The sequence below is a fragment of the Zalophus californianus genome, chromosome 13, assembly GCF_009762305.2.
Source record: "Zalophus californianus isolate mZalCal1 chromosome 13, mZalCal1.pri.v2, whole genome shotgun sequence".
In the NCBI taxonomy this organism is placed as follows: Eukaryota; Metazoa; Chordata; class Mammalia; order Carnivora; family Otariidae; genus Zalophus; species Zalophus californianus.
In genome coordinates this window covers 1,090,600-1,117,130 of record NC_045607.1, presented here as the reverse complement: position 1 = coordinate 1,117,130, position 26,531 = coordinate 1,090,600, and the positions used below count along the sequence as shown (strand labels likewise).

Here is a 26,531-nt window from a genome sequence, read left to right as displayed (position 1 = left end):
TGCTGTGTCCTTGCTGGATTCTGGGGGGCATCCTGAGGCTGATGGGGGGCCACCTGCTGGCTGGCAGGAGGGCAGAGGGGCAGCTGTGGGGCACAGAGCGGGGCTCCAGCCACACTGGACCCTCCTCCTACACGGGGTCTTGGTCCCCCCTCTCCACAAGGGGCTAGAGCTGGTGGTTACTGTGACGGCGAGCCTGGCCTCTCGGTGATAAGCTCCAGCCAGCGGCCAGAGAGCAAATCTGACCCCCAGCGTGCCCGCCGCCCGGTTCGGGGGACATCCCCACCCCTGGAAAAACAGTTCCGCAGGATGATTGCGGGCCTGGCCCCGTAGCGGGGCACTGCGGGGGGCAGGGAGTGCCCCTGGAGGCGGCGAGGCCAGCCCTGAGCACTGTACCGCCCTGCCCACCCCGAGTGACCACAACTCACCGGGTGCTTCCAAGGGTTTGTTTATTATAAAACACGGACGGTGTGCAGTGCCTGTTTGGGTGGCTTGCTTCCAAGGCCAGCAGAGCAAGGACCTCTGCTGTGTGCTCTCCCTGAGGCCCCAGGTTGCACAAGACCGGGTGTCCAGCCGCCCCCCCGCCCCCGCAGAGTCCCGTTTCTGCCAGAGGACCGGCCGCCCAGCCGGCCTCCACGCCCCACGGGCCGCGGCAGGAGGGTAGAGCGTCTCAGCCCTGGCCATTCGTCCCGAGGCCGTGCAGCTCAGCCCTGCCTGTCGGCCCAGCTGGTGCTTCGCCTGCTCCCGAGTCTGAGAGGCACAAGCGTGGGCTTCTTGGGAAGGTTCCAGCTGACTCTCCTTTTGGGGGGACATCCGAGGCCAGTGACAGGAGGCAGCCTCCCGCATCCAGGGCCCGGATGAACGGGGGAACCTCGGGAGGAGGGCACAGCGGAACTAAGCAGCCAGGGCAGGGGGAGGGGTCCCTCTGTCCCCTCTCCATCCAGGCCTTGTCCCTGGGTCCTGCCCCACCCCAGGCCTCGGCTACTGCGCTGGCTGGCAACCAGGTCCTGCAGCCGCCCTGTTCTCCTGGGGTGTCTTGGATATGCGGAAGAAGGTGGTCCTCATGGCCTGGTAGCAGGTATCCATCAGCTTGGGGACATCAGCAACAGTGAGACCACTGGTGGGGATGGCATCCAGCACCTCCACCTTGATAGTTCCTGTTGGGGGTGGAGCATCAGCCGCCTGGGGCCCCCACCCGTGCCCGCTGTCCTGGCGCCCAAGCTGCAGCCTGTCCTTGCTCCGGCACCAGCTGAACCCCCTCCTCCTTCCCCTCCTCGGCCACCTACCGGCCTTCCCTGGACACCCTGGTCTCAGGTGGTTGGTTTTTAACTGAGAATAGTCAGTACAACCAAACCCCTAGCTCCTGAGTCCGAGCTTGGTAGGTTCTGACAACTGTGTATTTCCCTGCGAGCCCCACCCAATCCTCCCCCAGAAGGGGCCCGCCTGCCTCCTCCCAGGCACCCACACCCACCATTCTACTTCCATCCTCCACCGTGGTCTAGGGGGGCCACGAGTCCCAGATATGGGGGCGTGGGGGGACACAACTTGGCTCCTCCCCCCCCCCCGCTGCCCTTCAACCTTTGACCCCACCTTCCTACCTAGGCACCAGGTGCCCACATTCGGGATCTGGAAGGAAGGGTAGTGGCCCCAAGTGTCACGGCTGGTGGGCATGGGGGTACCTGGGAGGCTGCTGCCCAGCTTGGGCCTCTGTGTGTGAACTCAGGCACCTAACCCTCCCCGTGCTGGGATTCCAGATTCCTTCCTTCCTTCCCTCACCAGATGATCCCTGGCCTACAGGAACCACCCGGAAAGGGGAACTACCCTACCAGGGGCCTGGGTGTCCCCGTGACAGAACGAGGCACGCCCGCGGGTGTGCACAGGTGGTGGGGTGCTACCTGAGCTGAAGAGCTTTGTCTTGGGGTTGTAGAAGGAGGAGAAGCTGGAGTATATCACAGGGATGACAGGCACCTGTGGATAGAAGCCATGGCGCCTGAGGACACACGGAAGCCCACCCCCAGCCCAGCCTGAGCCCCAAGGATGAGCTGGCGCGGGGAGCCCTGCCTTCCCACTTGCCTGCCTTCTGCCTGAGGAGGTCCCGGGAGTGCCCACAGCTACAGGCCAGGCAGGGTGACCTGCCTCAGGCCCCTTCCACGTGTGACCCCGGGGCCCGGGACACCTTTCATGCCCTGGGTTAATGATCACCCCCAGGGGCCGTTTCTGACCCTGGTGTCTTGCAGGAAAACGAGCAGGCCCTGCCCCCTCCCCGGTTACAGCTGTCCCCAGCATTCCATAAACTCATCCTGCACAGCATCACTCAAGCATCCCCTTCACCAGGAAGCCTTCCCGGGCCGGCACACGTCCCTGTGACTCACATCTGTGCCCCCACTGGGTCCTAGTTTGCCCAGGGAGGGCAGGGCCCTGTAGAGTTTAGCTGGAGGTCACTGAGGTCCTTCTGCCCACCCCTCCCCCATCCTGGGGAGGCAGGGGGCAGCTGTAGCCCGGGAGGGGACAGGGTCTGCTGGTATTCCTGCAAGACACCAGGGTCAGAAACGGCCCCTGGGGGTGATCATTAACCCTGGCGGTCAGGGAGCCTCTCCCCGGTACCAGCAGGGGTGCAGGCTTGGAACACAGGGAGGCGACAGGCTGGGAGGCCCCCGGGGAGACAGGGAGGAGGGCAGCAGAGAGGGCAGGGAATGCCGTCCGATCTCCTGGCTGAGGCTGCACTACGCCAGCCCCCCCAGAGCCTCTGCAGCGCCATGTCCTCTCTCCTCTCCCACGAGCCCCTGGTCCCATCCCACCAGCAAAAGGAAAGGACATCAGCCCCAGGTATGCGGAGGGGTGCCTCCACCTCCCAGCCGGAGGGGCCGCAGGCCCAGGGGGTGAGAGCTCAAAGCCCAGGCTCCTCCACCCCATTCACCGGCTGCTTCCACACCCCCACAGCTGGGAGCCCCCGGAAGGAGGGCTCGCCCGGCCTTGCTCAGGGCCAGACAGCAGGGGGCGCGAGAGGCCACCTGAGCCAGGTGGAGGGCCCAGAGCAGACCCCTGCCCAGGCGCCACCCAGACCCTAACTGGGCAGGACGAAAGGCCCTCCCCCTGACTGCAGATGAAGACTTTTCCCTGCACGAACTCCCCCAACACAGAACCAGGAGTGGGACAGGGCACCCTTTAGCCACCAGGAGACACTGCCCCGGGGGATGGATGGACCCGCAGTTCTACGGGCCTCACCCCCAAGCACCTCCCGGGACAAATGGCACCTTGGAGCTCAAGGACCAGGAAAGTAGAGGGGCCCACCGCAGAGTTCCAGCTCACTCTGTACGGGCCGCCCCCCAGGCCCAGCTCATCTGGCCCCAGCCCATGGTTCTGCAGGACTGAGCAAGCACTCGGCCTTCCCCAGAGAGCCCAGCAAGTAGGCCTGCCGCCGCTGCCTCCCCTGGGGACCCCTGCTGGCCAGCTACCAAGGGGGCTGCCGAAGCTGGGTGCGGGATCCGATCAGCAGCACCAGCCTTGGTGCTCAGAGTGGGCAAAGGGGCCCAAAGAACGGCCCTCCCAGCAGGTCAGAAACCAGGTGTTGGAGGGGTGAGGAGGCCCTGTGCCCGCCCAGTGGGAGGTGGTCCCCGACCCCCAGTGGCCCCAACCTGGCCATCACCTTCGGCTTTAAGCCAACCTGGACCCACTTCCCTGCCCCGCTAGGAGGGCAGTGCCCTGGCGCACCTGGGTCTGGATCGCCAGGTAGAAGGCGCCTTTCTTGAAAGGTAGCAGGTCTCCATTGTCGTTCCGTGTGCCCTCAGGGTAGATCCACACTTTGAGCTGTGGGGGGGAAAGGAGGCAGCTGTAGCTGGGCCATCCCTCGGGGCCCTGGGCCGCCCCCTCCTAAGGAGCCTCCCTTGTCAGCTGAGGCCACCACCGCAAATGCGCAGATGCGGAGGCTCGGCTCGCGACATTTCCACGTGCAGGGGGCTGAGGTGCTGTTGGGCACCTCCCGCCGAGGGGGAGCGTTTGCACCGCCAAGCAGGCCCCCAGCCCCACACTCACGTTCTCCTTGACCATGCGCTCGCCCACATCGGCCATCACGGTCATGGCGGTCCTGGAGTGCTGCCGGTTGATGAAGAAGATGCCCCCAAGGTACATGATCAGGCCCACGGGTCCCAAGAAGATCAGCTCCCGCTTGGCAATCTGCACGCAGCGCTCAGGTAGGGCCTCCATCAGGCCTGCAGGTGGCCACGGGCACCAGGCAGGAAGGGGTCGGGCTCAGAGCCAGGCAGCCACCTCCCCAAGGAGGAGAGAGCCAGCCCTGTGCCTGGACCACCAACAGGCCCGGGGCCGGGTCATGCCTTCCCACTGGCTACCCGGCCAAGTCACGTGGCCTCTCGGCCTGTTTCCCGCCTGTAGAGAGCAGTGAAGCCAAGCTCCCAGCCGCCGGGGTGAGGGTGGCAGAGACCCGTACCCAGCGTCGGGCACACACAGCTTTGTCATGTGGCTGGAGGGAGGCACGGGTCCACCTGGCCTGGGCTGGCCCCCCTTTCCCACCAGGTCATCTGGGCCAGGCTCCAGCTCTCTGAAGCACCCCTCCCCCTCCCCTCAAGAGACCAGGGCAGCGTCCCAGGCCGAGCCTCCGGCCAGGAAGGACCAGCTCTCCCACCAGCCCCTCTGCACCCTGGCTTACCCATCATGTCCAGGATGCTCTGGTGGTTAGAAATGATGACACAGGGGTGGTCCACCTCCAGCTTCTGGAGACCCTTTGTCTCAAAACGAAGGCCGAATATGTACTTAAACTTTGAGACAAACCATTTGATGATCCTGAGAAGAGAGAATGTCAGTGAGCAGGGCTCCCCTGCGCTGCACCCCGTCTTGGGCTCTGGCCTGGAACAGACCCAGCAGACGGAGCCTTGGCTGGCCCTCTTCGCGGGCAGCTGGCGGGACCCTGAGTTCACCTTCCCCTCCAGGAGCCGTCAGGTCCTGTCCCTCAAGGGGTCAGCGAGTGTGGCCGGGTCTCCTGCCACCCTGGCGGGAGCAGGGAAGATCAAGGACAGAAAGGAGCGAAGCCTCCACGGGTGGACGCCTGGCCAAGGGGAGGCCGTCCTCTTCTGCATCTGCTTTGCGGGGACCTGCCGTGCGGCCCTGCCCTCACCCCACACCCCTGCTTGCTCATCCAGGGGCAGCTGCAAGGGCACTGGAGGCTGAGAGCCCCCGGAGGGCTGGGCTGGGTCTGGTTCTCGGCTGTGTCAGCAATGAAAAACCCTACATGGAGGGGCGCCCGGCTGGCTCGGTCGGGGGAGCGTGCAACTCCTGATCTCGGGGTTATAGGTTCGAGCCTCACGCTGGGTGGCGAGATGACTTACAAAATCTTTAAAAAATAATAAAATAAAACCCAACAGAGAGAGAGGGATCCCTGCACCCCTGCAGAGGCGGCGGGCCCCCGCTCACAGGCTCTGGGGAAGGAGACCCTGGGGGGCAGTGCCACACCGGGAAGAAGGCATCCACAGCAAGTGGAGACCTTTCTGGGGGCTGACTGCTCAGGAACAGGCGGCAGTGCTGCCTGTGATGAGACGAGTGCGGCCAGGCTGGGCTTGCACCCCTCACCCCTGTCCTACCGAGCAATCCCACCGTCCCCTTCTCCCGGGCCTACAGAGCGCAAATGACCTGCCCCAGGGGAAGGCAGAGGAGGGGAGCGGGGTGTGAGGGGCCTGGGCCTCCCCCGCTTGGAGGTCCAAGCCCTTCCAGCCCCGGCGACCTTCGGGGGCTGCCTCCAAGCAGCACAGGGGGGCCTGAGTGGCTCTGGGCGCAGGGACGTGTCTACAGGCGCTGCTGGCCTCGGAGGACGCGGCGGGGCCGAGGGCTCTACCTGGGACGGGCTCCAGTAGGGGCCAGCCGGCGGGGGTGAGGCTCAGAGCTCTCTAACGCCCGCAGGGCCCCGGTCCGCCCCATCCCCTGTGGGTGGCTGGCCCACCAGTGACCCAGAACTGTTCCACTTCCCACAGGTTCGGGCAGCACCCTCAGCCCCCCAGGTATCTGCGTTCATGGCAAGGGAGGGATTTCCCATTTTATACACAAGGGTGAGTAACTGCCCAAGGCCCGGAGACAGCCCTTAAGACAGCAGACTCAGTACTGGCTCAAAGCCAGACTCTGTTTTTCTTTTAAATTGTCCTAAAATGCACATGACCCAAAACGTACCCTCCTAACTGCTGTTCAGTGCACAGCTCAGGGGCGTCAGTGCATGCGCACTGAACCGTCCCCTCCATCTGTCTCCAGAACACGCTCCTCTTCCCAGACTGGACTCTGTTCCGTTACACACGGTCCCCTCTCCCCCAGCCCCTGCCCCCTGCGTCTGTGGATCCGACTCCCCTCGGGCCTCCTGGGAGTGGATCCCTCGGGATCTGTCTTTCTGGGTCTGAAAGCCAGCCTCTCACTCCGCTGCCCCTTTCACAGAACAGAAACCCCGTGGAAGGGCAGCTCTCCCATCATCCCATGATGCAGATGGGGACACTGAGGCTCAGGGAGGCGTGGCCGCACGATTAGACCGGCCATCCTTCCCTGGACCTGCCAGCCTCGGCCGACTCAGGCCAGACCTGCCCATTTTTCCCTTCCCGCTCTGGGATCTGTGTCCCAGCAGGCCCTGCACACAGGGGGAGCGAGCTGACCAGCTGCTTCACCTCTGCGGGGCCCCGTTTCTCATCTACAAAGACAGCTTCTCAGTCACTGTGAGGCTTGAAGGGACAAGGAGAGAGCACGGCAGGCACTTTATAAAGGGGAGAGACGGAAATGTCCAATAAACATGGAAAATCTTCGCTCTCACTAGAAATCAAAGCAACACACATTGAAACAAGAGCCCTGTTTTCAGCCTTTGAGTTGGTTCGGTCCAAAAGAAAAGACCGGTAACACGAGGGGTTGGCCCAGATGTCAGGAACAGCCGCCGGGGGACGGCGGGTTGACAGCACCTGGGCAAAGCCGTGCAGAAATCCAGTCCCGGGGCAGATGGGCAGAGCAGCCGGCTGAGCGTCCACTCTTGGTTTTGGCTTAGGTCGTGATCTCAGGGTCATGGGATCGAGCCCCACGTCAGGCTCCAGGTTCCGAGCTCAGTGGGAAGTCCGCTTCCCCTCTCCCTCTGCCGCTCCCCCGGCCTGCGCTCTCTCTCTCTCTCTCAAATAAATAAATAAACCTTAAAAAGAAGGAAGGAAGGAAGGAAGGACAGATGGAAGGAAGAAAGAAAAAGAAAGAAATCTGGTCCCTCTTCCAGGATCTGATCCTAAGGCAGTTATGAGAGGCAGGCCTGCAATCCTCAAGTGTGGTCTGAATTAGAAAAATCTGAAGGGCGCCCGGCTGGCTCCTGCGGTAGAGCCTGTGACTCTTGATCACAGGGTTGTGAGTTCGAGCCCCACATGAGGGACAGGGATTACTTAAAAATAAAATCTTAAAAAAAAGAAAAGAAAAGAAAAATCTGAAACCGAACCGTCTGAAGGTCCCCGGCTAGGGAGAGGTGAAGTAGCGGTCGGATCTGCAGCCTGCTGGGGCGGAGACCTGGACACCCCGTGCTGCACTAGCCAGTCCACGAGCGCCCCCCACCCACCGCGGAGGACCCCCGGCCACATCTGGAGGCGGACCGCCTTCTCTCTGCTGGAGGTGTCTACTGGCTTCTCTTTCCCTCTTTCAAAATTGTGGCAAAATATGTGTCACATAAAATTTATCTTTTTAATCATCTTTTAATGATTTGATTTATTTGACAAAGAGAGAGAGAGAGAGAGCGCGCGTGAACAGTCCCGGCCAAGCAGGGAGTCCGCCGTGGGACCCGATCCCAGGACCCTGGGATCACAACCTGAGCGGAAGGCAGACGCTTCACCAACTGAGCCCCCCAGGCGCCCCATCATTTTAATCACTTTTAAATGTCCGGTTCAGTGGCATGAAATCCACCCACACTGCTGTGCGACCGACCCCACCATCCGTCTCCAGGACGCTTCTCTCTTTCCTGTTTGGATTTCTTTGTGTATCTGACATAATGGATTGACCACAGACTGGTTTTTCTGGAACTGTGGGAGATACTGTGCACAGACCCCCGGCAGCGGGCAGCGTGAGGGAGGCCGGCCCGGAGGGAGCAGCGTGCTCCGCACAGTCGCACGAGGAACGCATCCACGCGGACTAGAACACGCACCAGCTGCGGTGGTTACGGCAGGCAGTGGTCGTCCTCAAGGGGACAAAGCAGTCTCTGCAGGCCACACACACGCAGATGCCCGTCCACCTGTCCTTTTCCCGATGTCACACAGTTTCAAGGTTTTTTGTAAAAGTGGTAAGAAAGTCCATCATTTTCAGTTTCCTCAATATGGAAGGAAGCAAACCAAGCTTTGCAGCGGCTCCTGCAGACCGTGGGCCGCCAGGGCCAGAAAGCCAGGGGTCCTTGCCCAGGAGAGCAGAGTGTACTCCCCACGGGGGTGGGGATGGGGGCAGGTGGGAACACCTCCATCCCTCACGCCTGCGCAGCACCTGCGATGTGCCAAGGGCGGGACAGGAAGCCTCACTTTTTGTCGAGAGAGGGGACACTCCAATGAGGGGGCTTAGGCGAAGCGGTTAAGTGACTTGCCCAAGGTCATGCAGCAGAGAAGCCAAGGTGGGCTGGAACCCACCTCCTTACCTGGTTTTTGGAAAACAAGTGAAAAATGCCAGGGAAGGGGCATACTGGAGGTGGGGTGGGGTGGGGTGAAGACCCAGGACTGCAAGATGGCATTCCAGAATTGCAGAAGCAAATCCCTCCCCCTTCCCTGAGGCTCTGCAGACCCTGCCCAGTGCCCCGCAGGACTGGAGGTGGCCGGCCCTGCCCTCAGCCAGCCCACAGCAGCCGCCACCATCCTGAGCACCGGCCCCACTGTGCCCACAGCCCACCTTACCTGAGTGCCCCTCCACCAGCCGCAGGTGAAGTTCAGGGGGGCTGCCCCCTCAGGAGCCAGGGCCCCAAAACTTGGAGCAGGTGTCCCTGGTGCTGGCCCCGGGACATGGGCACACAACTCTGGCTGCTGCCCTACCCCCTCTAGCCCCCAAACCCCCAGGGAGGCTACTGGAGTGCAGCCTCGGTTACCTGAAGCCCAACCGACCTGCGGGTGCATTGAGTGCCTGGCACAGCATTCCAGAAGCACCCACCAGCGGCCAGGTGGGTGACTGGTACCACCTTTTTCCACCTCAAGCCCCCAGAGCAGGACCGTTCCTCAAGCAGATGAGATGTGCTGGCCCTGCCTGGATCTTTCTCAGGAGCCCTCTACTTAACCCCAGTCATGAACTGCTGAGACCGCCTGAGCGCTATAAACACCACGGATCCCTCCAGCGCCCACGGGAGCCCAGGCTCACTCCGGCCAGCCAGCTTCCTTGGATCTTCCGTGTTCAGCCTGAGGACCCCCGGGCCCTTCCCAAGCTCTGGGTGAGCTCACTCGCCATGACCTGGGGCATTGCCCTCGACCTCGCCCCCTCTAAGCTTCCATTCCTACCTGTAAAAGGGGAAGGGTGTGGAGACTGAGCCTTTGAGGCTGGGACCCTGGGAGCAAACAAAGTGATGATGTCACAAGCAGATAAGAAGAATCCAAAGTAGGCGGCACAAGTGCCCCAGGCCACCTACCTCTCCCCCAGCCAGCAGGTGCTCCAGGCGGCTAGAAGGAAGTTCAAGGCCAGGCCCTGGCCACCTGCTGACCTTTGCCCTCAGCCGCTGGACTGGAGCTAGGTTGCTTCCAGATCTGGGCGGCTGTTTCAGCTTAGGCACGCCAGTCCTCAGCCAGACCCCTCGGGGTGTGCCCCAGAGAGCGGGGGGTCCTGGGTGGGGTCCACCTGGGGCAGCCCCGGGGTGAAAGCTGGGGGCCGGAAGGGGGAGGGGCCGGCAAGCCCTTAGGCCTGACCCGGGACCTCCAGGGCTCCGGGGAGCTCTGGTTTCTGGGCCTGCAGCAGCACATCCAGGGGCGGGCGTCTGCCCCTGGCCATCCGACTCCAAGAAAAACAAAGGCAGACTTTCCTGCAAAACCAGGATCCCCTGCCAGCCCCCACGAGCCACGGGGCTCCCTGAAAGCACCCCATCCCCATCTGTGCACACCCCAGGAACACACAGCGGCTGGCAGCACTGGCTAAGAGGCTGAGTTGTCCTGGGTTCAAGTCCTGCGCAGCATCGATAAGCCCCCTGGTCTCTGGCCTAAACAATGCCCATTCTTCCCTCTTTGAGGTTCCGCAGGAGCCGCACAAATGGAGTGCCTCGCTACCCCACCTCCCTTGAAGCCAAGAGCCGTGCCACCCAGGGCCTGGCCATTCCGATGGATTCATGCAGTCCAGCCCCCAGAAGCCCTGCCACGGTAGTGTATGCATACCGGCCCCTGAGCGTGGTGGAGCCACAGGATGGAGAAGCTGGAACCTTCTGCAGGACCTGGGCCTCCCAGCTCCAGTCTCCTTCAATGCACAAGAAAGTCAAGTCTCGTGGAGAAGCCGCTGTCACTAGGGGTCCCGATCCTGCAGCCGAACCTAATCCTCACACACACAGCTGGGCTTCACCCTTGTCTCTGTCAAATGGCTGTCCTAAGGGCATCTGCCTCGTGGGGCGAGGAAACAGGGCCTAATACTCCACCGTAGCCCAGCACGGAGAGCACAACCAGCCCCCGGGGGGATCCTTGGTCTCGGCCCCCAGCGGGTGTGAGGGTCAGCTCTTCTGTTCCCATCAGTTCCCTGCACACTCGGAACTGGAGTCCAGCAGGCAAAGGGCCTCCTTGGGCCACTGCCCAGAGCCCCGTGGGGAGGGGCCCCTGCTGTTCCGGGGAAGGCAACAAAGCAGGGGAGGGGGCAGAGCAGGGCTGCCCCCCGGCAGAGCTCCCGGCACCGCAAGCCCGGGGCTCCAGTCCTTGTCGGCGCCGCTGCCCCTAGTGCTGGCGGGCACAGAGGGAACGTACGAAGCACGCACTCTGGAGGCCCTCCCAGTGGGTCTGCACCCCAGCTCCGCCACGTCTTAGCTCTGGGACCCCAGGCAACCGCCTCCTCCCCGCTTCCCTTCCTCTCTTCCCCCCCACCCTCCCCCCCCCCCCCCCGCCGGGAAGCCTTGGCTTCAGGCGGCACCTCTGACTCCTCATCAGAGGAATGAGGCACACGTTATGCCCGTCCCCACAGTGAGGACAGTGGGCGTAGACACCGTGGCATCGAGCAAGGTGGGCCACCTTCCAGAAGTCAGGGCGGGGCTGGCGAGAAGAGCAGCCAGGGTGCTCAGGGGTGCGGGAAAGACTGCTGAGTGAGGCCACGGCGTGTCCCAGCCCCTCTGCGGAGGGGCCCGCAGGGAGGGGGGTAGAGAGCACGTCCGCTCAGCCCTCCGGCACCTCCACCCATCCTCCTGGGTCCTGTCCTGGAGCAACGCAGCAGCTCCAGGCTCTGCCTCCCTGGGACGCACCCCTTGGGGGGGACTCCTGTTCACACCATGCCCCACCCGTACCCCCACTTCAGCTATGGCTAGGGGGTCTTCAGAGTCATCACCGTGACCCACCCCTGGGGGCTGGGGGTACAGGGGAAGGAGGCTGGGGCCTCTCCCCGGGGTGCAGGGAGCACCTGCTGTTACCCATCAGCGTCCTGGGGTGGGGCCCTTCACAGAGCCTGAGTCTGGGGGCTGCCCTAGGGAGGGGAGAGCCGCAGGAAGCTCCCACCCAGTACTGTCAGAGCCTCTAGGATCCCGAGGGGTTCAGCCTAGTTGGCCAGAATCTCAGGTGAGACTGGGACTAAGGGCCAACAAACCCCCGGGGGGGGGGGGGAGGGGGGCAGGCAGGGCCAAGGGAAGGCCAAATGTAGCCGGCCTGCCAGATCCAGCCACCAAATCAGAAAGGGCCTGGTGACTTCTGATTTGACCCCTGGGAAGCACCTTTGAAGTCGGAGTCAGTCCTTTTAAAGGACAAGGAAGTTGCTTGTAAAGAGTCCACCCGATGACACAGTTGGGGGAAGAGGAGAGTCACCTCCTGGTTCTGTCACCTCTGCTAAAAACCTGCTCTGGGGGCCAGCTCTCCCCCTGCCTCCCGCTCCTGACGCCTCAGACCACACACGCTGTCCCCTGCCTGGCTCTAGGAGGGCAGTACCACCTCCGAGAAGCCCATTGGCCTGTGGGTCCCGGAACCCACACCCCTCCTCCGGCTGGAGGCCAGCCCCCAGCAAGTGCTGAGCCGAGGCTCCTGCTGCCCACTGGGGACTCCAGGACCCCAACTCGGGCCCTGCCTTCAGAGACGTGCACGGCCTCAGGCATCCCTGCCCTGGAGTGGTGGGGGCCCAGCTTTGAGGAACCCCCTGCAAACAGGTCCTCCCCTCCCCAGGAGCACTCCACGCGGGAAGATAGCCAGTAGGGCCACACACCTGGACTGTCCCTGGGGCCTGCACTCCCTGGGACGTTGGCCTGGGCCATGCTGGTGGTGGGCAGGGGACACCACAGACCCACGGAACACGCTCCACTCTGAGTCCTCACCTACTCTGGGTAGAAAAGCCACAAACCCCTAAAGACAGGGCTTGGAGGGCCCACGCAGTGTGGGCCAGTCCCAGCAGCATCGGCTGGTGTGGATGGGCAAGGACAGAGGGGGCGGGAAGTCAGCAACTCTCACCCACTGCCCTGTAACCACGCAGGGGGCAGGGACTTCAGGGACCACAGTATCCTCACGGCAGGCCACAGCCAAGAAGCTGTTGCAAAAGCCACAGAGATAAAGGTTAGCAACAGCCGCCCTGGGATCAGACACAGGGAGACAGGGCAGGAAGAAGACCCCGCCCCTTAGCCTCTGATCCCAAAGAGACCCCCCCCCCCCAACTCTTCAGCCAGGCCTGACCTCCCTACCCCACACCCACCAGCCCAGCTCTCGGAGGTGTCTACAGAAAAAGTCCAGCCACCCCTCCCTTCCTTCCACTCTGAGGCTGGACCTCAGGGGCCAAATCCACCCTTCCCATTCAGGAGCCTCCTACCTTCTTAGCAGGACCCGCAGGGAAGGAAAGGAAGTCAGCCCCAGGGGCGATCACAGGTGCGGGTAGGCGGGAGGGGGCGCAGAGGAAGGCAGGGGCCCCTGGGGCTCTAAAGCGCCTCTTCCAGACCAGGGCGGTGCTCCAGCAAAGCCCCCTCTGCGGCAAGCCCCGCAGTCCGACCCGCTCTCTCCCCGCGGGTGGAGCAGGGCTGCGCCACTCCCCGGCCGGCGCCCCGAACGCCCTTTGCTTCCCGCGGGGGGCCCTGGCGGGGCGGAAGGGACGCGGCGGCGCTGGAGACCGAGACCTTTTGAAGTCCCTCGGTGTCTGCGCCCGGGCGGGCCCGGGCACGGAGACATTGTGACGTGAGGTCCCGCGGACCCGTGCCCGCCGCCGGCCGCTCTCTCCCCGCGCGCGCCGCCCAAGAGCCCCGAGAGCCACAGGCGGGGCAGGAAGGAGGGACAGGAGAGAAGAAAGTTAGGAAAGCGGAAGCGGGCGGCGGCCCGCGCTCCGCCCCGCCCCGGCGCTGTCCTCGCGCCCCCCCCTTCGCGCTCCCCGCGCCCCCCCCGTGTCCTGCCCCGCCGCTGTCCTCCCGGAGCCCCCCCCGCGTCCTGCCCCGCCGCTGTCCCCCCCGGCCGGCGCTGTCCCCCCCGGGCGCCCCCCCCCCCGTGTCCTGCCCCGCCGCTGTCCCCCGGCCGGCGCAGTCCCCGCGCCCGCCCCGCCCCCTGCCGCTCCCCTCCGGACCCCAGGTCCCCTTGCCTCATGTTCTCCACTGTCGGGCCGTGGTGGCGCAGCAGGCAGATGACCGCGGCCACCGTGGAGGCCGAGAGGCAGAGCGCGCAGTACAGCGTGATCTTGGCGCAGAACCTGGCGGAGCGGCTGAGCTGCACGAGCAGCAGGAGCAGCAGCAGCGCGGCGGTCAGCCACGGCCAGAGCTCCATGGCCCCGCCACGCCCGGACCGCGCCCCCCGCGGCGGCGTCCCCGGAACCCCGACGGCGCTGGCCTTGGCTCCGTCTCTGGGCTCTGGCCTGCGGGCGCGAGGACGATCTGTGGGCTGACGACTGCGAGCCTCCTCCCGCCCGCCCGCGCCCCTTATTGCGACGGCGGAGGGGCGGGGCGCCCCGGGGCGGAGAGGGGAGCGAGCGCGCCCAGGAAGCTGCTAGGTGAGGCGCGCCCCGCCCCGCCCCGCGACACTCCCCCTGCCCCCGCCGCCCGGTCACCTAGCTCCTGGCCGGGCTATCCGCGTCCCGGCCCCGCAGCCGCGCGGCGGGTAAACTTGGGCTCCGGCACCGCCCCCCGCCGCCGTATGGGCCTCCCCGCCCCGCCCCGCCCCGCCCCGTGTTCCCCACACCCCCGCTGCCCCCAAACCCAGAAGCGTAGCTCCAAAGGCTACCCAAGGACGCAACCTCTCTGGCAGCCCTGTCGCCACACAAAGGAGCCCCTGAACTGCGCCCGCGTGACTGCCGCCTGGGCCACCTGCTCCTTCGGGCCCCTGGGGCAATTGCAGGGAGACCCTGCTGGTCCGGCCGGGGGGCGACCTCGCTCTGCGGGCCTGGGGGGCACACACAGATTCCGGGTGGAGGCAGTAGGAATGGGGCGGCCTTCTGGGCGCGGCTGGGGCTGTCCGCTTTGGGTGCCAGGAACAGTGCGTCACCATGGCCGGGAGCAGATACAGGGCGATTGTGCTCACATCAACTCAGCCTTCGGCCAGCCTGGCGGCATCAGTCACTTAGAGCTTGGCTTGGGGGTGGAAGGAGGGCCCTGGCTGGATGTCCAGGTCACGGCTGCAGGGGCAGCCCACCGGTCCCAGAGAGCAGACTGAGCTTGCCCTTGTCCTCTTGGCTGCCTGGGGTCCTGTGTCTGCTGCAATTTCCAAAAGCCCATGGACACCTGGCACTCGTAAGGGCATCAGGAACTACCTTATGGGTCTCCTGGGTTTTTCAGATGCTGAGGCAATCTGTTACTGAAATACTCTCCTGACAGCCCCCAAAACTGATCTGTTCTCTCTTTCTCTCTCTCTTATTTTTTTCCGTGCAAATGGTGGTTTCATTAAAGCACAGGGACAAGACCCATGGGCAGAAAGAGCTGCAGCCTCAAAACTGATCCGTGTTCACTGCAAATACAAAAGCTTCGCTCTTGAGCTAAACGGGGACCCCTCGCTCTAGGGAAGGTGGGGCTCCCCGCAAGGGCGTAGTAGCCCATTCACAGATGTTCCTAGCATTTCCCTGTGGGGAGGATTGCTTCAGCTGAGTTCCACGCGTGGTGTTTCTCAGTGGGACCAATAAGAGCATCTCGACTCAGTCCTGGTCCGTCTGTGGGGATGCGGCTTTGTGTCCCTGTCAATACACGAGCTGGTCTCTTTCCACTCTTGCAACAGGCTCCTGCTGCACCGGCCACAGGCTGTAGGATTTATGGGCCCCTGGGCAGGCGGCAGCAAAGCCGGAGAGCATGTGGGTCAGTGGGAGTGGGTGGCCTGCGTCCAGGGGTGCAGCTGCAGCCGGGAGGAGCCTGGGTCACAGCGGGCTTCTCTGTGGCTGCTAGCCATGCCTGCAGCCGCAGGTCCTCAGGGGGTCCAGACGGGATGAATGGAACCCAGGCCTCACAAGCCGTGCAGGGCAGAAAGGGCCGCTTTGCCCAAGGGGACTTCCTTCTGGTCCCTGAGCAGCACGCTTTCCATGGGACCCCTCCACCTCTAGCTCACCCACCTGGTCCCTGCCTCACCCTGACCCTATTCCCAGCACTTCCGACGACTTTGTGACATGTTTGCAGGTTTGTGTACTTGCCGAGCTTCCCTGACTTGGTCAGATGGCCCCTTCTTGCTCGCGGGTGCATGCCCAGCGCTGAGATCCATGCCGGGCTCAGGAGGTACTTACTCCCCAGCAAGTGCACCCCATTTGGAAAGTGCACCCCAGATGGAAAATGGCCTCCTAGAGGCGAGAGTCGCCCTGCTGGAGTGACAGGGGAGGAGCCTAACCCTGGTCACTGTGTCCCACACCTGCTGCCGGGAGGCTGCCCGGCTGCTGGGGGTCTGCCCTGTCCTCCAGCTCCTGGGGGCAGCGGTCTGGGCACACCGCTGTGTCCTCATACAGGCAGAGAGTCTGTTATGTAATCTCACCTTCCCCAGTTTCCTCCTGGGCAAATATTGAAAAGAAAAGAAAGCACTTTTCCCCTGATGGGGCAGGGAAGAGGGTTTGGGGGCTGGGGGGACGCCTGTGGCGTGGGGCGTCAGACTCCTCCGGTGTGGGTCTGAAAGAAATACTCAATATCATAAAGTCCTATTTGGAAAGCTAACAAAACCTCTGTTGTTTCTAGAAAGTGAAGCCCTGAAGAATCTTCTGGGTTGGTGGAGAAAAGAGATTTTCTCTTAAATCAGTGATTCTCAACTAAGCAGGGACAGACGCGGCCCCACTCAGGTTCTGCCCCAGAGCACGGCCAGAGCAGGGAAGCCTGGTCCGATGGGCAGGGATGTGCCGGTGCCCTGACTGACCCCGTCAGGGGACCCGGGGTCCCCACGATGACCTGGGGGAGTTCATGACTGCGTTGGTCCCTGTCCCCTCCTGGGCATTTCTGGGGCTCATCCAGACAGCACATGACACCAGGAGCCACGACTGGGGCTGAGTTGTCACACCTCCCGAGGCCCACAGGAGCTTACAGTCAAGGACTGGTGCCATCACCGGGTGCCAGGTGCCGGGTGCTGGGCGACGGGAAACTGGCGGCCAGGGGGCATGCTGGCTTCCACACGCAGACCTGCCAGAGGCTGACCAGCCCACCTGCCTACCCACCCAGGGCCTCCTTCTGCCAGGTCCGGGTGGGGCCCCGTGGTCTCCAGGTTTCTCTCGGGTTGGGTGGCATGTCTGGAGGGAAGGGCCAGGGCTCTCCATGCCTGAAGCCGAGATAAAGTGAGCACTGTGGGACCCCGCCTCGCCACGTGGCATCTGGGGCAGGGGTGGGGCACCCAGCCTCTGAAGTCCCAAGATGTGGCTTCATAGTCCATATTACCCAAAGCACCAGAGCCTCGGTTTCCTAGTCTATACAATGGGGACAGTAGGCTCACTAGTGGCTGGGAGGAACTGTGTCCATGGCCCAGGCTGGCCCAGCAAGGGCCACTCCTGACTTTGCCTCCTGCGTGTGGAGGTAGGTTCCTGCCTGGGAGGAAGTATGACCGGGATCAGGATGACAGCTCCGGAAGGGGTGTCCCAGCAATCTTGCAAGATCAGGGATGCGGGCTGGGGGCAGCTGATTGTATAGCTGGGCCGGGGCGTGGTGTGGGGGCGGAGCTCCCTATGACCCCTGCTCCCTCTGGCGGGGGGGGGGGGGGGGGGGGCATCTCCAGGAGGTGAAGAAGGCCCTTGGAAGGCAGGCATCAGGCTAGATGGGAGGAAGGGAGGAACCCCGGAGAGCCTGGCAGGTGTGGGTTGGGGGGCAAGGGCGCGCAGGTGAGAACCCGGCTGGACTGCCCTGGGGCACTCAGGCAGAGTTCCCCTAGGCCTGCAGGTTTTCAGACCTCTTGGTGGCCAAGGCCACCCCCCACCTGTAAATAAAGCAGCCTGTGAATCTTTCATGGGCTTGTGCTTAAAAATAGATGAGGTGAAGCCTCTGGGCCGGATTCCCAGGTCTCTGCGCTGGCCACAACCTCCCCAGGGAGGCAGGGAGGGAGCTGGCCAGGGCGCCCGGAGCCGGAGCCGGAGCCGGAGCCGGAGCCGGAGCCGGAGCCGGGACAGACGGCCGCCGGGCACAGGGGCCAATGAGAAGTGTCTTCTGGAGGTGGTGTCTGGGCTCCCAGGTCCCAGGCTAGGGGGCGGGCCTGGCGGGGCCGGAGCAGCAGCTTGAGTGATCCTTCGCCCTAGAGGGCTTTTGGGCTGGGAGACGGAGGGGAGCGGACAGAACGTCGGAGAGGTAGGACCACCCGGAGAGACGAAGCCCCAAGAGGAATGGAGCTGGAGGTCCCGGTCCTGGGGCTGAGGCCCTTTCAGCCTACACAAGGGCTGCCCCCCACATGGCAGCCCCCCACGCAGCCCTCCCACCCATGGCACGAGCCTGTCTTCCACGCTTGGATCAGCACATTCACTTGAGGCTCTAACAGCAACCGGAGCCCCAGGTCCCAGATGGGCCCTCGGAGGTGGCCTCGCCCAGCCCCCACCAGACAGACGGGAGCACAAGGCCCCGGGTGGGGGGACCCCCCCTGGGACTCGGGCCGGCAAGATGAAGCAGGAGCCCTGGGTGACCGGCAAGCAGCCCCTCCTGCCAGGGCCTCAGCTTCCTTCTCCATGCTGAGCGGCCAGGGATGGGCCCCTGGGGGCCTGTGAGGGTAACAGGCCGAGTGGAAGATGCCAGGCCAGCAGCACCTTCTCGGACAGGCTGCCCTCCAATCACCTCACCCCTGGCCCAGCTGGCGTCTGGACTGGATCAGCTGCCCAGCACTCCCCAGGCCAAGGCACTGACTAGATAGGACTGAGGGCCAAGCGGGCTGCCCTGGGCCTTGCCCCATCCACTCCCGGCTTTGGCTGCTGGCTCAGGGGCTGCCTCTCTGGGTCAAGGGGCCTTGGAGGCGCCCTGGCCCCTTCTGTCCTGCCTCTCACTGCAGGGGACAGAGGAGGCCACAAGCACTAGAGAAGGGGCCAGGGGCTGGGGGGGGGCCCTCCATTATGAAGGCCAGTATCCTGCCTCTGGCACTGGGGGTGGGGGCAGGGAGGCAGGTTGGGAGGAGCCTGGAAGGAGGAGGGCGCTGTGGCCTCCCTGCCAGGCCTCCTTCACCCTTCCCATGACTATGCTGAATTCCCACAGCCCTGGAGGGCTCACAGGGCCAGCTCCCATCCTCCTGACTGCGGCCGGGCAGACGTCCATCCCATGAGCCACACCCGTGACGTGGTTGGTCGGGGGGTGGGGTGGGCACCTCGGCAAACCCTATCTGGATGCTCAGACTCACCAATGTAGAGAGCAAATTTTCACCTTTCTCAGGGTTGTCCCTCAAGTGAGGCAGGGAGTGGGCGGGAGGGAGCCCAGCTCTGCAGGCACCTGGGCCTGAGTTCTGCCCGCCGTCACTGGCAGGTGACTCTCACCCTCTGTGGGCCCCTGTCCCGGCTGGTCAAATGGGAGCAATGAGGGACTCGGGAGACGAGGCTCTCACCATGGGACTAAGAGTCCCACCTCTGAGTCCCAGAGCCACGCTCCTGGGGGGGACTCAGGCTTCCCGGGTGCCCCCGACCTCTGAGCCAGGCCCTCAGAGCCTCAGCCTGTCTGCACAGCTCCCTGCTCCATCCCCAGGGCCTTGGGGCGTCAGGCCCAGGACAGGCTCCCATAAGTCTCTGGTGAACAAATGAATGGAAGAGAAGGTGTCCCAAAGAAGAGCGTGCATGCCGCGTGGAGCCTCAGCTCACAGAACACCCGATGGGGACCGCCGGACGCCTGAGCTGCGGAGTGGGCACGCTGCCCTCGGAAAAGGACAAGGAGTCTGGAGGTCGGGGCCACCGGCAGGAGCGGTGGGTGGGTACGCAGAGTGGCCGGGGCAGCGGCGGCCCTCCAGATGGCCCAAGAACCCAGCCGTCGTGGGATCGGGCCCAGCTAACCTGCACACAGGCCTCAGCCACCTCCGTCTGCCCCTTCCCTCCACTCTCTCCAGGGGGACCCCGCCCCAGGGTGGGGGGTGGGCTGTCTGAGCTCTGTCTCTGCCCCTCTGTGCGCAAGCACAAGGACACCTGCTCAAACAAGAGGCTGGGGTTTGGGGCCAATAGCGCGGGGGCAGGAGCAACCCCGAGGGGTGGAAAGGGAGTCAGGGCCCTAACTCCATTCACGAACCCAGGTAAAATCCAGGGGAATTCATGACCAGGGAAACTACTGCAGGAGCACAGAGGCCTTGGTGGGGACAGAAGCCTGGCAGATGGAGATGGGAATCTGGGTGAAGAGAGAAGCAGAGACACGGCTCAGGACCGCTGCGCACAGTTAGGCAGGTTGTGCACTGCCCAAGTCAGTTGCCACTGGTGTCAGCAACAGTTAAGTACAACTGGAGCTGTTCTTTCCAGAGCAAGCTGACCTGGTTCTTCTGGCCTTTGACGGTCACCACACACTTTCCCACCCAGAGGCCTGGACAGATGAGTCCCGAGTCTAGGAGACTGGGCCTGGCTGCCTCTGCATGAGGTCAGAAGCAAGGTTCCCTGGCTCAGCCTGAGCCACCCCACCCCACCCCACCCTGCCTCTGCCTGGATGTCTGCCAGCAGGACGGCCAACATCCACCTGCCTCACCTGTGACCCATCAGACACAGGTCACGGAGCTAATGAGCTTGGGACCAGAGTTGGGCCCCACCCCGTCTCCTGCCACTTCCCTGCAGCTGTCTGCACTGTCCCCAGGGGGTCGCCAGATCTAGCACGTAGAAATACAGGACACCCTAAGCCTTGAATTTCAGATAAAGAAGGAATACTTTTTTAGCATAAGTACGTCCCATGTGATAGTTGGGACATATTTATACTAAAAAATGTGGCTTGTTGTCTATCTGAAATTCAAATCTAACCGGGCGTCCCGTGTTGTATCTGGTGACCCCTCCCCAGACTAGGGCCAAATCCCCAGTGCCCACCCCTGGGTTCTCCTAGCGCTTGTCCCGGCTCCCCCCACCCCAGCCAGCCTGGCCTCTGCCAAACGCCGGGCAGCACTGCCCTCTAGGGGACAGACCGCCGCAGGGTAGCCCAGGCCGCAGGGCAGGGACGGGGGGAGGAGCTCCAGGATCTCTTGACTCGCCCCTCCCAGGCAGGGAGCAAACCCCCGGTGATTAAGCAGAGCCCCGCACCCGCCCAGGGCCGGCTGCCCAGTGCCATCACCCCTGGACTGCAAGCAGGGTAGGCCCCCCGGAGGCCCCCAGATGGTGCTCGGTGCATGGACTGGACCAGACTGCCAAGGTGCCTCCAAGTGCCGGGGCGGGTAAGGTATTTGGGGGAGGGGCCTTTGGCAGGAGCTTGCCCCCTTTGAGCTTCACTGCCTCCCTCTGACCGCCCCCAGCCCCATGGCCCCTCCGCACAGACATCTTTCCCTGGCTCCTCAGCTCCCCCAGCTGGCCCGGGCTGCCCAGCCCCAGGCAGGCCCCTGGATGCAGGGGCAGCAGAGCCCCCAGCCAGCCCCCCGAGGCCGACGGCTCGCAGCAGGCTCCCTGTCTGCCCCTCGTGTTCGGCGCGGGGGGAGGCTGTGGTCATTCCTTTCCCCCCCCCCCTCCTTCCTTCTGGCTCCCTGGCGCCCGCCCTGTCTCCTCTCTTCTCCCCTCCTTTCTGTCCCAGCTCCACACAGACACCTGTCCCCAGCACAGCGGTGCTTGCGGACGTGTCCTCTGGGGCCTCCTTCCTCCATAAAGACATACTGAAGAGTGTCCGCCATGACTGCGTTGGTCCAAAGATGGATGTAATATTCAACGACAAAAGTTCGTTTTTCTCTTCTGAAAGGCAAGGAGAACACGTCTTTGGTCCCCTAAACGTCTGTGGCCCCGGGTCCTGAGCCATGGGCCTCGTGGAGCTGGGCGTTGCATGGGCACTGTTTGGTAAGGGGCTTGTGGGTCCCACCAGTGAGGCTGCTGCCGACCGGGCACCAGCCCAGGGGCGCTCTAGCTGGCAGAGGGACTCTCCCTATGTACCCCGGGGGGCCTGATCCACAGGAGCCCCCGAGCCTCATCACTGGGTTTCATGAGTTCACACCAGGGCAGGATCCATGAGCCCTCCCCCCACACAGATGGGCGTCCCTGGAAACTAGGGGCTCCAACCAGATGTGCTCACCTCTGCCTGCCCCAGTCCTGCGTCCAGGTTGCGGGGGGCTCCAGGTGCTTTGCTGGGGGGTCACGACCCTGCCATCTAAACAGAATGAGCTCTCAGTGCACCTGCCACAGGCAGGCAGGTGGGAGGGGGCCTGTGCCAGGGCTGCCTCCCTGTCAGGACCTCTCAGGGCACATGCTGAGTCTTCCCGGCCCACTGCAGTACCCAGACACAGCAGAGCCTGGTCACCAGGGCAAGACCCAAGCTCTGGGCTGTGTCTTCTCCCCGCGCGTTCGGAGAGCCCTGTCCTTGCCGGGCTGCAGGTGGTGGCACTATGGGTGGGTCTATTTCTTTCTAAATTTTATTCAAATTCAATTAATTAACATAGAGTGTATCATTAGCTTCCAAGGTAAGAGTTCAGGGGTTCATTGGATGCAGAGAACGCCCAGGGCTCGGTAATCCCATGCTGTCCTTCTGTCTTTACACCTGAGAAGAGGGTGTTACAGTGAGCGGACAGAAGACCAGGCTGGCCCTGGGAAACGGAGCGGCCAGCCAAAGCGTCAAGACGCCTGGCGGTGTCACAGGAGACCATCTGGCAGGCCACAGGGGTCCTGGAGGGGTGTGCAGCCCCCGTGGCCTTCTGGGGAAAACTGGCCTCCAGACTGGAGCCCCGAAGAACGGCCTGGAGTGGAGGCCCCGCGAGCCTGGCGTGGGCATGCGTGTTCTAATCTGTCCAGGGGCGCACAACAGAAGAAACCTGGGCCAATGCCTTCAGATCAAGTTTTCCCTTTCCCCTTCCCCCTCCGCCCGTCCCCAGGACACCGCCAGGGTGCTCCCCGCCTTCCGTGGGTGCTGACGACCCCCCCACTCCCACACGCGCACGCTGGGCCCCTGACGCCCGTTCTCCTGCAGCTCCAGGGCTCCCCGCGTCGGGCCAGCCAACAGGACGCCGAGCCTGCCCCCGGTTCCCACGGCAAATGAGAGTGTGGGAGACGTCCTCAGGGGGCATCCCGGCCACACTGAGAGCGTCCCTCCGCGTCAGACCCCGGGGCAGCTCTGCTGGGCGTGTGCAGGCTGGGATGGTTCATGGGAGGTGGCTTCCCCACGGGAAGGAGGGAACTCGCGCTTACACGCCCGCCTGCCTCTGTTGTTCACGGCAGAGTCAGCCATCGCAGCCCAGAGCAGGGGGATGGGAGAGGTCAGCCGGGCGCAGAGGGGCCAGTCCTGAGGAATCTGCTCCCAGGGGTCGCCAGAGGAGTCGGACCCAAGGGCGGACAGACGCGGGGAGCGGGAGGGGAGGAGTCCATGTTCAGCGGGGGGGCAAGGCTCCGTCTGGGAAGGTGCAGCGTCCTGGGGACGGAGGGAGGGGTGAGTGTGTCCGACGCCCCCGAGCTGTGCCCTAAAAAAGCAGTTAGGATGGCAAGTTCTAGGTTATGTGTCTCTTGCCACAATACAGGGAATAATTAGAAAGGCAGCGGGTTTTACCCCCCAGCAGCAGGGGGTGCGGCCTCCCCCGCCCCCACCCCATCCCCGCCGTCCACACCTGCCAGTCTTTGGGCTTGGACATGGTTTTGGAAGTCTACGGATTCTGCGGTCGTTGGCGTGGGACTTGGGGGCAGGGGATTTAAGTGACACAGGTGGACGATTACACTGTCCTCTTCAAGAAATGCCCGTGCCAAGTGTGTGCCCTGGAACAGGTGGTAACATGGACCCTGTTCCTCATCTGACAGACTCACGTGTTCATTTCACATCGGCGTGAGCCGTGACGCTACCTTTCTTGAATGTTAACATTGAACAGAGCACAGCCCCACGAGGCAGCCAGGGGCAGCCCTGGGGATGGACTGGATGGGAGGCCAGAGGGCAGGACCCGGGGGTGGGGGGCACCTCTGGGGAAAGGAGACAGAGACGGACAGACAGAGACAAGGTGTCCTGGCCAGGTCTCTTCGCTGGCCCCTCTCCTGACTGACGCCTCCCCTCCTCGGTTCCCTTAGATCTCATCTGGGACTCAGCTCTGGAGCTCCCTCCTCCAGGAGCCCCCCTGGGCTTCTCAGCTCAGGGGAGCCTCTCTTCTGCATACTCGTCTCTCTGCCTTAGCCACCGGCCAGGTAACCTGTGGTTGCATGCATCTCGGTACGTGCAGGGCGAGGCAGAATTCACCCTCGCATCCCGGGCCCTTGCCAACGCCTTCCTGGGGACTAACTGCCCTGAGTTCCAAGAGCCACAAGAAATCACCGAGATTCCACTAGGGCTTTGGAGCAAGAGGTGAGGTGGGAGCAGCTCATCCTAGCTCATCATGTGCTGAGTGCACCTGTGGCCAGTGGGGCAATGGGTGCTGGGACTCAGGGTCCTGGAGCCGTCTGTCCTGAGGGGCATGGACAGCCAGCTAGCAGCAGCTGCGTGTCCCCCACGTCCCAGAAGCCCTGGCAGGGGTGGGAGGGAGCAGGGCTGGCCACCTCCTCCATGGACATCCCCTCACCGCTGCTTCCTCTCCTCGAGGATGGAACCTGGACCTCTAGGCTTCCCTCTGCAGTCTGGGCTCTGCACACCACCAAGTCACCTTGTCACCTGCCTAGAGCTGCCCCTGCCCGTGGGTCCTTCCTTGCCCCGAAGAACCCTAGCCATCGGCGAGGCCCAGGATACCGTCCCTGCCCGGCTGGGACCCTCCCCGGGACTCACACTTTCTCGTGGCTCCGCGGCACAGCTAAGCTAACATGAGTCTGTCTCTGCTACATTGTGAGGTTTTGGTTTTGGGGGCAGAGGTTTTGCTTACTTTCCATTCCCAGGTCCTGAGTGATGGTGGAGTTCTCAGTAAATATTGAATGAACGAATAAATAATGAACATCCAAGTGCGGATCCTTCCCAGGGGCTGAAGCTTCCCAGAGCTGGAGCGTCAGTCCAGTCTATTGAACACGTGCCCTCCCGCACCCACGTCACTAACCACCCACACTGCTCGGCTCCTCCGGGAGGAGGCCTCCGAACCCTGTGAGCGCTGCCCGCCAGGGAGGCCCGGACCACCACTACAGCCAGGACGGGAGGAGGTGGATCTTCTGAGCTCCTTGGTGCTGCTCTGCCACCCTGTGATCCCTCCTTTCCTCGAGGTGCTTCCCCTGGGCTGTCCTGCGTCCAACGAGTCCTGGGGCTGAGGTTCTCGGGGGCCTACGCCTGATGTCAGTTTTCCTGTGTTCTTTCCCTCGTGGTGGGTCACTGCCCACCGGCTTGTGCACCTTTGGATACATGTTCTCTTGACCTTAATCTGTGGGAATTCTGCTGATCTGAATCAGGGGTGCTGGGAAAGATTGCAGCTGTGCGGGTGGGGAGCTGGGGAGCCCCACAGAGCTGGGGCATCCACCCTCGGGGGCCGGGGCCTTCTGCCTGCCCAACGCACCTGCTCCAACAGACATCAGTTGGCTCCCTCATTGGTGGAGAAGGTCTTGGGAGTCCCGGGGCTCCAGGCCCCAGAGTTCAGTTGTTTGGCAGTGGGAGGGGCTCCTGGGTGTCTAGTGCACCTAGAGTGGGCTGGACGGTGTCCACATCCTTACCCCGGTGCCTGGGAACGCGACCTTATTTGGAAAAAAGGTCTTTGCAGATGCATTGAACTAAGGATCTTGAGATGAGTGGGTCATCCTGGATTATTTGGGTGGGCCCTAAGTCCAATGACCAGTGTCCCTATAGGGGATGCAAAAGAGACAGACAGACACAGGGAGAGGCCACAGCCCAGGAGCACCTGGAGACAGCGGGAGCCCAAAGAGGCGGGAAGCACCCTCCCGAGAACCTCCTGAGGGAGCACAGCCCTGCCCACACCTGGATTTTGGACTTCCGGCCACAGAACGTCGAGAATACAGTTCTGCTGTTGTAAGCAACCCTTTCTCGTCATCTGTTACAGAGGCCCCAGAAAATTCACTCGTGGCACTCCGTGCTGGTTCCAGAAGCTGGAGCATAAGGCGCCAGAAGCTCACTGTTCTTGGGCCTAAGAGGGAAGCCGACTGTGTGTGCAGGTGCAGGGGCCCGGCCAGCAGCTGGCTCTGCCGGGGGCTGGGGGGCAGTGAGGGCGGCGGGGCTGCAATCCAGGCTGGCTACCTGCAGGAGGTGAGGTCTCACCCATGGCCTGACAGATTAACACCAGGGCAAGAAGTGGGAGAAGAGAACTTTTAGGCCAGAAAAGAGAGAGTGGGAGGCTCTCAAGGTCCAAGAAGTCCTGTGTGTGTCCGGCATGGGACACGCAGCAGGGGCCCGGGGGAGAGGGGGTGGGAGCTGGTGGGGCTGAGCCTGAGAGGCTTCCAGCTCCTGCCAAGGAGCGTGCGCTGACCTGATCCTCCAGGTGCTCAGGAGTTCTCTCCAAAATGCCTTTTGGGGGGGGGGGGCGCCTGGGTGGCTCAGTGGGTTAAGCGTCTGACTCCTTTTTTTTTTTTTTTTTTTTGAGATCTTATTTATTTATTTGAGAGAGGGGGTGGAGAGAGCGTAAGCAGGGGGAGCAGCTTAACCCCCCGCCCCCGAGCAGGGAGCCCGATGCGGGGCTCGATCCCAGACCCCGGGGTCATGACCTGAGCTGAAGGCAGACGCTTCACCGACTGAGCCGCCCAGGCGCCCCAAGCAGCCGACTCTTGATTTCAGCTCAGGTCATGATCTCAGGGTCGTAAGATCGAGCCCTGTGATGGGGTCAGCGCTCCGTGCAGAGTCTGCTTCTCTCTCTCTCCCGCTGCCCCTCACCCCTCTCTCTCTAAAAACAAATAGATTAAATAAAATGCCTTTTGGACTCCTTGCCCTTGCTCTTCTCTCTCTCAGGATAGTCTCCCCACGGACGATGCTTTTCCATGCATCCAATTCTAAAAGCCTCCTGTATTCTTTATCCATTACTGGGTGACCCTAAGGTGGAGACGCTTAAATCCTTGCA

At 63.1% G+C, this 26,531-nt stretch overlaps 1 protein-coding gene across 2 annotated transcripts; it reads right to left on the bottom strand.

The window, feature by feature from the left end:
* Positions 1-429: 429 nt before the first annotated feature.
* Positions 430-14,588, bottom strand: AGPAT2 (1-acylglycerol-3-phosphate O-acyltransferase 2). 2 transcript variants are annotated; one of them, XM_027615984.2, is made up of 6 exons: positions 14,137-14,588; positions 4,661-4,794; positions 4,030-4,205; positions 3,709-3,804; positions 1,893-1,965; positions 430-1,154 (listed from the first exon to the last, which is right to left on the bottom strand). In XM_027615984.2, the coding sequence occupies exons 1-6, from the start codon at positions 14,571-14,573 to the stop codon at positions 979-981; spliced, it is 1,092 nt and encodes a 363-aa protein (XP_027471785.1). In that variant the 5' UTR covers positions 14,574-14,588; the 3' UTR covers positions 430-978. The 2 variants fall into 2 exon arrangements, with proteins under 2 accessions (XP_027471785.1, XP_027471786.1); XM_027615985.2 differs by lacking the exon at positions 14,137-14,588 and adding an exon at positions 13,675-14,008.
* Positions 14,589-26,531: the final 11,943 nt, after the last annotated feature.